This window comes from Triticum dicoccoides, chromosome 6A (genome assembly GCF_002162155.2).
Source record: "Triticum dicoccoides isolate Atlit2015 ecotype Zavitan chromosome 6A, WEW_v2.0, whole genome shotgun sequence".
Lineage (NCBI taxonomy): Eukaryota > Viridiplantae > Streptophyta > Magnoliopsida > Poales > Poaceae > Triticum > Triticum dicoccoides.
The window spans coordinates 41,298,334-41,311,770 of record NC_041390.1 but is presented as its reverse complement, the minus strand read 5'-3'; the positions used below and the strand labels follow the sequence as shown (position 1 = coordinate 41,311,770).

Below are 13,437 nucleotides of genomic sequence, written 5' to 3'. Positions count from 1 at the left end.
TTTTGAGGGAAGGGGAAAGGATGGATGGGACTGGCGTGTACTTTCTCGAAACTCGTGGGTGTCGGCGGTCATAAAATGGATCGGATATGCAAAATATCTGCGCATGCGCATGCGCATGCACCCGAGAGCACATGCTCTCGAGGCATCGGAAAAACATCTGTGCATACACACGCATTTTTTTTTTTGAAACGAGGCAAAAGACTTGCCATTTTCATTAATTAAGAAGAAGTGAGAATTGCCCGGTTAATTGATGGAAAACCGGGCTAAAACCGATACAACCCAACCCATATAACATGGGCACCACCGGCCAACCTGGCCACCGACATGAAACATGAGCTGCAAAGAAGAAAAGACATCCGCCGAGGAGTCGCAAGCGTCATCGTCATCACCGGTTACCTTCGAACGGGCGACTCCGACTTCACCATAGAGCTCCACCAACGAAGCCTCCCCCACAAACAGCTACACAGAGCAATGACGGCACATGCCAACAGATGGCCACACGCGCTAACAACCGACAACTCCGACTTTGACGACGAGCCTCACAAGGGAACCAAGCTCCTCTTGACGCCATCATCGTTGCCAAACAGAAATCGGCGCCCCTGAAACGGCCGCCTCAGCAAACCACGCGGCGAAGATGCCGCCCTTCCACGCGGCGAAGATGCCGCCATCCCACGCGGCGAAGATGCCGCCCTTCCATGCGGCGAAGATGCCGCCATCCACCGGTCTCAGGTTGTAGCCGGCTCCAAGACGATGCCCCCAAGGAGAAAGAAGACGTGAAGACGCCTTCATCGCCCGATCCCGCAGATCAGAGGTTTCCCTCCGGAGCCAAGGCCGCGGGGTGAGAAGTGGAGCACCATACATCAGCGACGCTTCCAAGAAAGAGCGCGACGCCCATAGGCGCCGCCGTCGCCAGCTCCGGCAAAGGCCGGAAGAAGGATTTCTCCCTGAGATGCTCGACCACCACCAGCCCGTACCGGCCAGCCACAGACCTCCATCAAACCTACATAAAACCTCCACCAAACCAGCACCGCAGAGCACTGAGGGGAGCCTCACGTCAGCGCCCGCCCCTGCCAAGGCCGTCCCGCGCGCCCGCCCGACCAGTAGCCGAGATGCCGGGCCCTGGACGCACACCACCGTCACCACCATCGGGCCGACCTCACGCCGTCGCCCTCACCAGGCCTTGGGGCAGGAGGTCACCGCCGCCACGCCGCAGGAACCGCACCACGCGGAGGCAACGAACAGGCTGCAGCAGAAAACCCCCGAAGAACGCCCGGATCCAGCCACGCCCGGCCAGATCCAGCGTCCGCTAGCCTCCCCGTCGGCCACCGAAGCATCACCGAGGCTCCTGCGCCGCCCAGCCGAGCAGAAACGGAGACCCAACGGGAAGCGCCGAGATCCGGAGCACCACGCCCCCGAAGCCGAGCGCCGCCAAGGGAGAGGCAGGAGCACCACCAGGCCTCGTCGCCGCGCCGCCCACGCGGCCGCAGCAGCCGACAACCGCCGCGAAGACCGGGCCGCCGCCCGAGATCCAGAGCTGCCCGCGCCGCTACGGGCCAGGAGAGCCCCGCCGCCGCCGTCCGCTGCGCGGGCTTAGCCCGACCGCGTCATTCGGCGGCGGCGAGGGGAGGTGGAGGGGGCGGGATAGGACGAGGCGCCGGCGTTGCTGGGCTCCGCCCGAGCCGCCCAGAGGCGACGCGGGGGACGGGAGGGCGTGGGAGAGGAATAAACAGATCAACCTACACACGCATTTTTTTTAAAGCTGAGACGCTTGCCCGGCCTTAAGAATGAGGCCCTTAAGTTTTACAGTTTACAACCGCTCGGCCGAACTTCATGAGAAAGGAGATAAAAGAAGACGACAAAGGAAATAAGGTTCGACACAAGGCACTAGGGTCTAGGACCAGAACAAGCGAGACAGCGCTGTTGGCATGCGAAATCGCCGCGCAACACCAGGATATTTGTCGTGCTTTCGTGACGACGAACGATTGGTTTACGAGCAAAGCAACAAAGATTTCCTCGCTTTCGTGGAGGAGAACCGGCCGCTTTCCAGCGCAAAACGGCAAAGATCGCCAAACCCTAGGGCTGCTAGAGCTTGGCAGGAGGTAACAACATAAATAGACGTACGTGAAAAAGTAGTTTGTATTGATAGATCGATTACCCTCCTCCTCAATCGGCCACGGCCTTACATATATATGGCACGCTGGACTTGGCATACAAGATTACAACTCCGAAGCTAAAACCAATCAGGACGCCTTTCTTGATTCGGTTACCATGTAGCATACGTCTACAAAAAATATACTTGCCGATCTAAGTACGTAGCAAATCTAGGCCATATCCACGTACATGCACTCTTGTATATATGAATAAAGTATTCCGGCCACGTCGCCATCACACTAAATATAGTGGCTAAGCATATGTATAAATACCTTGAGCCCACAAAGAAAATATTAAATATTCCGGCAACGTCGCAAATCAAACTGGATAATGGCCATCAGGACTAAGCATACTTCTTCATATACGTAGATATATATATCACTTGCAGGCATCACGCCCATGGTCCAATATAGCATATGACTCTTCTTAGGATTTGTATTTTTTACCTTCCATGAAATTTTCTGTGGCAATACTTTAACAATGCATTAACCGATCAACTTGATAAACCATTGATTTAATTTGGCTCATCACATACTAAGTAGCCAAATTATACCATCAACAAGCGCATTGCCATCGAGGTTAGCCACCGAGGTATAAAACTTCGGTCTCATCTCCTTAGTCATAACCGCGACAAGATGGGTTCCTCTCCAGGCAGTAGTATCTGTAGTTGGTTCCCGGAGTTGGCGACATGTAGCTCGCAGCTTGTTGATGTATGCTTCAAGATGTGATTGATCCTTCGTTCTCCTAGTAGCTTTCAAAGCTGCAATCACACAACGTTTCTATACACCACATCAGTCGGATGCTTGAAGATTTTCCGCTCAAATAATGCTTTATTACGGATGGTCCATAGTGACCAAGCAATTAATCGTCGTGAAAAGCCACCCAAGTTAAACGCCCCTCCTTGCCCATGGTGAACATCCACAAAAACCTTTCTGTTCCGGTTGTAATCCGTGGCCTCTCGAATCGCACTCCACGCATATTAAGCAACAATGCAACCGAACATGATGTGGTCGCTGCCTCATCTCCATTTCTATATGCACGTGCAAATTTTAAACACCTCCCTGGTGAAATTTTTGATCCACCTAGGCAACCAAGATGGCATTACCTATGTGTTGAAAATCGGCACAAAGACGAGCTATCAAATGAACTAGTACATTGGATCTTCTCTCGACGGACAATGTCACTCTTCCCCCCAAAAAAATAAACTATGCCACTCTTGAGTTGAGGTTCGAGGTTCTACACATCGATGAAGTCGATCGGCAATCCACATCACATTGTTGCTGCCGATGGTCAGCAATTGAGAGATCTTATTCTTGACGCATTGTACTTCTTCCGTCTCATAATATAAGAGCGTTTTTTACACTAGTCAGGAATAAAAGAGAGTGTGGAAACATTCACGAGCTTTGCCGGAATATATTTTTTGTCTTGTGAATACTGTTCCAAAGGGAAAACCATGGACCGCGTCCGAATTTCGGTACTCCTGCGGCGCTTCCCCGGAAAAGTGCGGAGAAACGGGAAGGGGGGTAAAAGAGGAAAAACGCAGCGCCCCGAGCTCGGTCGCGTCGTTTTTGCTGTGACTGACGCACGGTCGGGTACGCCGCCCATGGAGGAGGGCCTGCCGGAGGCGGGCGTCGCCGGCGGAGGCGCCCACGAGGGGGAGAATCTCACCTCCGGGAGGCCGCCCCCGGGCTTCGACGGGGTCCGCGTCAAGGCCATGCGGGGCGCCATCCAGGGACATCCTCTCGCCCACGAGTCCCACGTGCAGGTACCCTGCTGCGATCTCCCTCGCGCGCCCCGCCGTGCTCCTCCTCTCGCCGCCGACCGGCTAGGGCTTTGATCGGGCTGATGCGTGCTTCCCGGCGCCTGCCTGCACAATTGGTTCTCGATTTAGGGCGCGATCCCACGCATTTGGACATTTTACTGCGCCAATTCCGCTATTAGGGTGACGAATTGTCAGAATGAGCTACTGAAATAGGAGAATTGGGAAAGAACAAATATTTCTTTTCAAGGGAAAAAAGAACAAATAATTTTTGGTTCCCTGGTTAATTTGGATATGCATTAATGCTATCACATACTGTAAATGCCATGTGTGTCTCTTTCTCTCACTGGATACAGAAAAACAGAGACCACACTTGAACTATTCAGGCATATATCCATGGTGCCCAAATGGATGACTAATTTGTCATCTCCCAATGTTATGCAGCCGCAGTTTATTGGGAGAGACGACTAATTTGTTGTCTCACAATGCAGGGTGCCCCAATGGATGGTTACAGGAGCTCGCTGAACCAGGGAAACAACGGCGCATTTTGGGACGACCGTCAAGTCTGTACCCCAGCTGAGGAGCAGCAGTCGCCAGCTGAACGGTCTACTCGGTCCGTGAGATCAAGGGGCAGGAGAACAAAAAATTTCAGCGATAAGGAAGACAACATGTTGGTGTTGGCATGGCTGAATATCGGCATGGAAGTAGCACCAGGGAACGAGCAAGTTCGTTCTTACTGGCAGAGGATATATTGTTACTTCCACCGGAACAGGAACTTCGAGTCGGATCGCAATCAGAATTCCCTCACGCACCGTTGGTCTACCATTCAGGAACACGTTCAGAAATTCTGCTGGTGTTATGACCGGATTGGGTGTAAGAACGGGGTCACGGAGGAAGAAAGGGTATGCACCTATCGCTTTAATCTGCTTGTAACTTCACATGTTCCGTGCGATTTTGTTAAGACATATCTACATACTTGCGCAGATAGTTCAGGCGTTGGGAGTGTACAAATCAGAAGAGAAGAAAGCGTTTAGTTTCTTGCATTGTTGGAATACCTTACACGCCCATCAAAAGTGGACTGACAGGTTGTCTCAGAAAAAACAGAAGACAACCTCCAATTCAAGTCCGGGTACATTTGCTCATGGAACCAACTCAACTCGGCTTGATGATGAAGCGGAGGCTCGTAGTCCAAAAAATGAGGACTCGGGCTCGGACGACGGAGGGGACTGTGGGCATGAGCAGGTTCAGGCCCTGGAGTGCGCCCTCCAGGAGCAGCCTCTCGACCACAAGTCCCACCTTCAGGTATCCCATCCCCTGTCTCACCCTCTCTTGGGCACACTGCCATGCCCTCATCTCGCTGAATAGCTAGGGCTTTGACCAGGTTTTCTGATGCACAAGTTGACGCGAGCTTTATGGCGGTGCCTACCTGCACACTGAATTTTTTACTAGGACGTGCTCTTACACATTTGGACCTTTTTCGGCATTTGTTTTGCCCTTAGGGTGACGAATTTCTCTTACTGGTTCACATGACATCCTGGAAGGTGTGGAGTAGAGCTCACAAAGAAACAGGAGAATGCAAAATTTGCTTGGTTTTAATTAATTTGGATAAGAGTTGACGCAATCACACCAAGACCACGTGTCTCTCTCCCTTACTGGACACAAACAGAGATTATAATTGAACTATTCCTGCAAATATTCATGGCGCACTCTGTTATGCGGCAGCAAGAGAAGACTAATTTATTATTTTGCAATGCAGGTTGCCACAATGGATGGTTATACTTATAGGAGCTTGTTGAATCAGGGAAACAAGGAACCATTTTGGGATGACCGTCAACTTGGTAGTAGCTCAGCTGAGGAGCAACAATCGCCAATTGAACAAGCTATTCCGTCCATGCCAACAAACATCAAGAGAACAGAAAATTTCAGTGACAAGGAAGACTATATGTTGGTGTTGGCATGGCTAAATATCAGTATGGATGCAGCACAAGGGAATGAGCAGACTTGTTCTACTTATTGGCAGAGAATGCATTGTTACTTCCACGAGAACAGGAACTTCGAGTCAGATCGTAGTCAAAATTCTCTCTTGCACCGTTGGTCGACCATTCAAGAACACGTACAGAAGTTCTGTGGATGTTATGACCGTGTTGGGTGTAGAAGCGTAACGACAGAGAAAGATAAGGTATACACCTATCTCTTTAATCTGTAGTTACATTTGTTTTATGTAATTTTAACAAGACATATACTTGCACAGATTGTTCAGGCATTGGAAGTGTACAAGGCAGAAGAAAAGAAAGTGTTTGGTTTCTTGCATTGTTGGAATACCTTACAACTCCATAAAAAATGGACTGATATGTTATCTCAGAAAAAACAGAAGACGACACCCAATTCAAGTCCAGACACGTCCAACTCAAGTTGTCCTGATGGTGAAGCGGAGGTTCCTACTCCAGAAAATGAGCCTTTGGAAAGACCAATAGGTAGTATGGCGGAGAAAGAACAATTACAACCTTGTAAAAGTTCTGTCTCTCCAAATGATAATATTTACATGGAAGCAGCTGATCATCTGTGGTCAAATAAGAGAGTGGCGGAGAGCGTGAAAGAGCTCAAGGAAGATGAGCACTTTGAACAAGCATGTGCACTAGAAGAAGAGAGGATTGCAAATGGAAAAGGCATGATAGCACACAAGAGAAAAAAGCTTGAAGTAAAAGAAAGAGAGTTAGAATTCAAGAGAAAGAAGCTGGAAGTAAGGGAAAGAGAGTTAGAACTTCAGAGAAGGTTGGAAGATGGGAGAATTATGGATATGGATATTAGTGCTATGACTGGGCGACAACAACAGTTCTACATGAGCTTGCAGAATGAGATCATCGCTCGACGATGCAATAGCTCGAAATGAGCTGCTTCATTGTCTTGACTTCAATGTTATTTCGTTGTACGTAGTATTATCTTGTATGAACTTCTAGGTGGGTAGATGCTTTTGGTTGATGAAGTTATTGCCTGACTAGCTTAATGCCGATTGGTCTGATTGGTTGATAAATCTCTTGTATGCTTTTGGTTTTTCTGTTGTTCTGTTTTGTGACAGACTGATTGGTCTGAGCTTTGTGGTTGTTATCTACGCACTAGTGTTTTCCTTTTCAGTTAGTACAATGTTTGAAAAAATAACCGGGGGATATCGATAAGGTTCGTGCCTCTCGCACCAAATATGTGGTGGGATTGGCCGAAGGATGAGATCTAACTGAGCTTTGGGTTTGTGATTCTTTTTTCTCTTGAAGCGCTTTCCTGGAATATTTATGTTATCTGCACCAAAACCTTTCTCCTTGTCTCTGTTGTTAAAGTCATGAAAAGCTCTATGAACGTGGAGTGCAAGAATATCTGGTATGCCATACTGTTTTTGTGGAGTTGAGTTTAGATTGTTGAGCATCTGGAGTGATAACTTATCTTGTTGATCGAAGCATTAATCTATTTTGCAGGACTACCTTGGTTCTGTTGAGGAGCATGATCAGTCAGTGTCATGATGGTCACAATCTGATCTTTCAAAAATGAGGGATTTGTAAGAGTCTGCAGTCACTGCAGGGGGTCTACATGTGACTAAAAGGCAGCTAACTCTGGGAAGCCTACAGAGAATATTAGAGGGCTATTCTGACCATTGGTGATGGTGATGATGAGGAGAAGGCAATACAGATGATCCAGATTCCCAAATTCATTGTGTTCCCCCAAAATGTCTGCTTAAAGAATGGCCAGTGACCGAGATGTGCAATGCATGGAAGCGGTACGACTCTGAGGATCAACTGGGCGACATGGCTGGATCCGATGCTAACAAACTGCAAGGGTTTCTGGTATGTCGAAGTTACTTTATTATATCTGCCTAAGCTTAACTTTGGATCTGTTGCATAGTTTCTTTGCAATCTATCAGAGCCCAACGTAATTACTCTCTGACGCCAGCAGCGTAAGAGCCTAATATCAGTGCCCAGTCCTGATGGGAAATGACAGCAGGACTACATTTAATATAATCACCACAGTCAACAAAACCAAAGTCTTTTCATGCTCCCCTTTGAGCTTTCAAAGTCCAACAAGGTCAAACAGTCATGGTATCAAGTGAATGGAGGGAATGTGAGTCTGGTTTTTAGGTTTTCTGGTGATCATTAGAGGGGTGGGTGATTTGAATTCTGAAGTTAATCAATGGATAGCAGGACTAACTCAATGCCCGATCTATTAAATTCAATTAATCGGTTTGTTAAAAACTGTGGGTAACACGGTGGAATAGAGGTAGCAAAGACTGAAGAACCAGCCAATGCTTTTTGTACCAGTAAAGATGGTAGGTCCTCCGACAACGTGTGTAATCAACCACCCCTAGCTTTGACCGTCAGTATGTTGATGACGAAGGAAGCACTGTAGTAAGTAATGAATAAATTGTTTCTTGGTCATCTGTCCCCTTCGCTGGACCGAGAATTTTCCGCATTATATGACAGTTTGGTGTGACACATGCAGGCAAATGGTGACAAACTGCTACCAACAGAAAGAAAAGAACAGTCATGCGGGAGCTACTACGTTTGAAGAGTATGAAATGCGTAACTTGACTCGAAGCCGGAAATTAAGCAGTCCAGAGAACAGTTCAACCTTTGAAGAGTTCTCTCTGTCCGTTCCAGATGTCTTGCCTGAGGTTCTTCTTGGACCAACACCCAAAGGGCCCTGTGTAGGACGACTTGCAAGTCTCAGCAGTAATTTATAGAAAGATCACAAAGAAGATGGATGCTGGTGTTACCAGGTCTTCGCGTCTTGGTCGTTAGATAATACCCAGAAGTAAGAAAACGATGGGATGTGTGCATTTTCGTAGTGACACAAGAACCATCTTGTGATCACTTGGACAAAGCCATCAGCAGCAAAGCATGGTGTTCCTGTTCCAGCTACCAGCAAAGAAACCACAATGCTCTGCTTTGAAGTTCACAAAAATGGGTCAAAAAGCAAAACAGAATGATCGGAGCATTTCTGCCGGCTGGTCGAAGTCTAGCACATGTCTATTGTTGGGCTTAGGTTTGCCATCCGAGAAAAAGCAGCTGAAAATGCCTACAGAAATGCAAGCATAAAACAAAGACTTCAGGAACCATGCATGCATCTTGACTGCCTGCCGAGTCTATTCACCACAGCCACCGTGATATTTTTCTCACCAAATGGCCTGTCAACCACGGCATGCATGACCCAGACCATGCAAAATGATTCCTACTGTCTGCACTCTATAAAGGGAACATACTCCTACTGTCCTACACCATTGGAAGCCGCAGGCCAGCAGCAAAATGGTGGCTACTCCCATTCTGCACCACCTCCACATCCTCACGTTCCTCCTCATATGCTCCTGTTCCATGCACGCTTCAGCCAACACCACCAACAGCACCGTCCCCTGCCTCCCAGACCAAGCCTCAGCCCTCCTCCACCTCAAACATTCCTTCACCCATGCAAACCTACAGTCATGGCGAGACGGAGAGGACTGCTGCCACTGGGAGGGCGTCGCCTGCGATGCAGCCTCCGGAAGGGTCATCTCCCTGAACCTCAGCAGCATCGTCGCGGCGATCCGCCGCGTCGACCCCGCACTCCTCAACCTCACCTCCCTCAAGAGCCTGAGCCTCACCACCACACGCATTTCCGAGGGGCTCTCTTCGCTGAGCAAGCTCCCATCACTGAGCAGTCTGGAGCTTCACGGGTCGAGCTCCTGGGACCCGGTAGGTCCCGAGCTTTCTTCAGTTGGCGATATCAGGCAGCTGACATCTTTGCGCCTCGAGAGATATGATTTCTCTCGGTCACAGCCCTCTTGGATCGGCAATCTGACGGGCTTGGTGTACCTGCGCATGAAGAGTTGCAGTTTCACTGGGACGGTGCCTGATCAGATTGGAACTCTTGCGAAGCTGACGCTGCTGGATTTCGAAAATTGCAACTACACCGGGCAACCGGTGCCTTCATGGATCGGAAACCTTAACAGGTTGACAACATTGAGTATCCAAGGTTGCCGGCATTCTGGGTCGATTCCCTCGGCAATCGCAAACTTGACCCGGCTTGAAGTTTTACGGCTAGGGAACAACAGCCTTGTTGGTGAGATCCTAACTACAATCTCAGATAATGCTTCTTTTCGTTCCTAGCTAAATGCATATCATGGTTGACACAACTCTCATCTATTTAAATACACGGTACTGCTAAGAAAAGGAAATTACTCTGTTTTTCAACCTGAAACAATGAGGTCACCCCATGTATTTACAGAAAGAGTAAACATTTTTGCAGAAAAAACATCTTATTTTTTATACTCGACACTTTTTAGTTGTGTAGTACTTGCCTAACCACACCTCTAGCGAGTTCACATTTCACAATGAGCCACACTCCGGTTGTAGCTGTTCTTCAGCACCTATGTATCCTGCCTCGGGTGTGTGTTGTTTGCGGTGAATTGTCGTTGGTCTTTGCTTTATATATACTGCAGGGCCAAAGCCTTTTTCGGTAGATCGAAGTATAGTTTGGTTAGGATGTTCTTTTGTGAATCTTTTTATGGCCATAACACTTCCGCTACTCACAGTGAAACTTAATTTCCAACTACCATAACCATAGTCTTCAGTAATTTACTTAGCTGAAAACTACCTTTTTCGAAAAGGAGGGTTTATCCCCGGCCTCTGCATCAGACGATGCCCACACCATAGCTGCAAAGCACATATTCTATTAAACTATCAATTGTACTATTTATCTGTAAATGTTGGTTAGCATGCACAGTTAAAAATGTGGTTATTTAATTTTTGGGGGCATTAGTAGTGTTATTTATGTTTATCCCTGCCTCTGCATTAGTAGCCTTTTGCAGAAATGTAGGGAAAGGCTGCGTACAATAGACCCAAAGTGGTCGGACTCTGCGCAAGCAGAAGCTACGTGCACCGGGCTGCCCTATTAGTAGTGTTATTTAAGTTTGTTAGAAATATAGGCCGAATTAACTATAAAAGTATATGAACACAGTATCGCACCTAAAAGTCATGAAATATTTCAGAAATTAATGGATAATTTACTTCTTTTTAAAAAAACTGATTGCTATTTTGCCATAGATACATCAAGATATGTGTATTAATTTTCTTTTAAAAGCACTGGAACATATTTTGACTAGTACTCGCCCTTTTCATGCAGGGAAAATTCCACAATCGTTGTTCGCTTTTCCAGCATTGAAAGTGCTTTCCCTAAAGAACAATCAACTCTCTGGTCATCTTGAAGACATTCCTTCCCCTCTATATTCATCCTTGTCTACTGTCGAGATAAACGACAACCAGTTAACTGGCCATATACCCAAACCAATCCTTCAGCTTAAACATCTTGAATACCTCAACCTTGAATCAAATAGATTGTCAGGCACAATCAAACTAAGCTCTTTCTGGAGGTTGGAGAAACTCTTTTTTCTTAGTCTATCCAACAACAAGCTATCAATCGCCGACGAAGAAGGCGGTGACGTTTTAAAATCTCTTCCTAACATCTACCAGATACACCTTGCATCCTGCAACCTCACAAAATTTCCGGGTTCACTGAGATATCTAGATAAAGTTTCCGTTCTTGACCTTTCAAGTAATCAAATAAATGATGTTATACCAAGTTTGGTATGGGAGAACTGGAAGGACCAGCTTGAGAGTTTGAACTTCTCGCGCAACATGTTCACGGCTTTGGAGAAGTTTCCTTCTCTTGTTCATATGCCACGCCTAACTGCTCTTGATCTCAGCTTTAATAGGCTTCAAGGCAGCATACCAATACCGGTAACTGCAATGCCTGGGAAAGTATTGGATTATTCAAACAATAACTTCTCTTCCATTCTTCCCGACTTTGGAAGATATATTAGAAGCTTCTACCTCAATTTGTCCAAGAATAAATTAAATGGTTATGTACCATCTTCCATCTGCAGTGCAAGCCATCTCAATATCTTGGACCTGTCTTACAACAATTTTAGTGGATCACTCCCATCATGTCTTATAGGAAGTGGGAAACTAGCCGTGTTGAAGTTGAGAGAAAATCAATTCAATGGGATGTTGCCTGAAAATATTAGAGAGGAATGCAAGTTTCGAACGATAGATTTGAACAGAAATCGAATTGAAGGTGAACTACCAAGATCACTGTCAAATTGTCAACAGTTAGAGCTTCTTGATGTTGGTAACAATCAGTTCCGCGGTTCTTTTCCATCTTGGTTGGGTATTCTTCCAAAGCTTCGCGTCCTTGTCTTACGGTCCAACCAGCTCAATGGAACAATAAGGGATCTTGATGGTGACCATGGAACCACCAACCAGTTCCCAAGTTTGCAAATACTCTGTTTGGCTTCCAACAGATTCTATGGACACCTGCCAAAAGGATGGTTTAATAAATTCAAAGCAATGATGAAAAATGTCAACGAGGAGGGACGAGTTTTAGGCTATTACACAAACACGACGCATGGATTTTATCAAGACACTGTTACCATCACACTTAAGGGATCCGACCTTATTTTCACCAAGATTCTAACTACTTTCAAAGCAATCGATTTCTCAAATAACTCATTTGATGGTCCTATTCCAGAGTCAATTGGGAATCTTGTTTCGCTTCACGGGGTTAATATGTCGTCCAACAATTTCACAGGACAAATGCCATCTAGCCTCAGTAACTTGTCTCAGCTGGAATCGTTGGACCTCTCCTGGAACCGGATTTCAGGAGAAATCCCGCAAGTGCTGACCTCTCTAACCTCTCTTGCTTGGTTGAATCTTTCATACAACAACTTGGTTGGAAGAATACCGCAGGGCAACCAGTTCTTGTCATTCCCCAATAGTTCATTTGAAGGCAACGTGGGGCTATGTGGAAGTCCGCTCTCTAAACAATGTGAGACTACAAATTCAAGTGCATTGGACCCTCCTGAACCTTATAATTTGTGGCAGGATAAACTTGATGCCATCCTTCTCTTCACATTTGTTGGCCTGGGGTTTGGAGTGGGCTTTGCATCGGCAATTACGTTCCGAATGTTTTGTCACATTGAAGGATTGGACCGCAAGCGTTGGTAAATCCATGTGCTATACCGCTAAGCAAAACTATGTAGAGTAGTATTTTATAGAAAGTGCTTTTTAGGTAAACAGTACAAAGTACTTGTATGCTCCATTTCATTGTATGGATTGCAAAGATTGATGAATCAAATATGTGATGTCACTACGAATAATATGTAGTGTACACAATGTTGAAGCTGGAGGATCAAACTTTATTACATGGCACTAAGGGCACAGAACATAGTACTAGGGTCAGAAATCGAGTGAATTGCAAGAAACCACCACATTTGGGCTTATCTTGCAGAAAACAACGTGGTCGCTAATCATTTGCAAAAGCCACCGCGGATTCAGTAACAGTTTTGCAGATTACACTGAACATGTAATTCTGCGCGGTTGAGGGCGTTTCTGACATGGGGGGCCCAATATGCGTGACGTGGCGTAATGTGACGTGGCGTAACGGACGCGCTGACGGCGCCGTTTGAGCGTACATCTTGTCGAGCCGGACCGACCGACCGACGGCGCCCGACCAGA

At 47.0% G+C, this 13,437-nt stretch overlaps 2 protein-coding genes across 2 annotated transcripts; both read left to right on the top strand.

Annotated features, from left to right (window-relative positions):
* Nucleotides 1-3,720: 3,720 nt before the first annotated feature.
* On the top strand, nucleotides 3,721-7,019 carry LOC119314517. Its single transcript, XM_037589225.1, has 5 exons — nucleotides 3,721-3,916; nucleotides 4,402-4,812; nucleotides 4,895-5,212; nucleotides 5,667-6,089; nucleotides 6,162-7,019. The coding sequence occupies exons 1-5, from the start codon at nucleotides 3,755-3,757 to the stop codon at nucleotides 6,798-6,800; spliced, it is 1,953 nt and encodes a 650-aa protein (XP_037445122.1). The 5' UTR covers nucleotides 3,721-3,754; the 3' UTR covers nucleotides 6,801-7,019.
* Nucleotides 7,020-7,159: 140 nt separating this feature from the next.
* Nucleotides 7,160-13,101, top strand: LOC119314516 (receptor like protein 22-like). Its single transcript, XM_037589224.1, has 4 exons — nucleotides 7,160-7,279; nucleotides 7,375-7,740; nucleotides 8,393-9,985; nucleotides 11,048-13,101. Exons 3-4 carry the CDS (start codon nucleotides 9,196-9,198, stop codon nucleotides 12,925-12,927), a joined length of 2,670 nt encoding a protein of 889 aa, XP_037445121.1. The 5' UTR covers nucleotides 7,160-7,279; nucleotides 7,375-7,740; nucleotides 8,393-9,195; the 3' UTR covers nucleotides 12,928-13,101.
* The last annotated feature ends 336 nt before the right edge of the window (nucleotides 13,102-13,437 follow it).

Coding starts and splice junctions, on each gene's coding strand:
- LOC119314517 (XM_037589225.1), top strand. CDS start 3,755: ATGGAGGAGGGCCTGCCGGAGGCGGGCGTCGCCGGCGGAGGCGCCCAC. Junction 4,813..4,894: donor GGGTCACGGAGGAAGAAAGG/GTATGCACCTAT, acceptor ATACTTGCGCAG/ATAGTTCAGGCGTTGGGAGT. Junction 5,213..5,666: donor ACCACAAGTCCCACCTTCAG/GTATCCCATCCC, acceptor TTTGCAATGCAG/GTTGCCACAATGGATGGTTA.
- LOC119314516 (XM_037589224.1), top strand. CDS start 9,196: ATGGTGGCTACTCCCATTCTGCACCACCTCCACATCCTCACGTTCCTC. Junction 9,986..11,047: donor AGGGAACAACAGCCTTGTTG/GTGAGATCCTAA, acceptor CTTTTCATGCAG/GGAAAATTCCACAATCGTTG.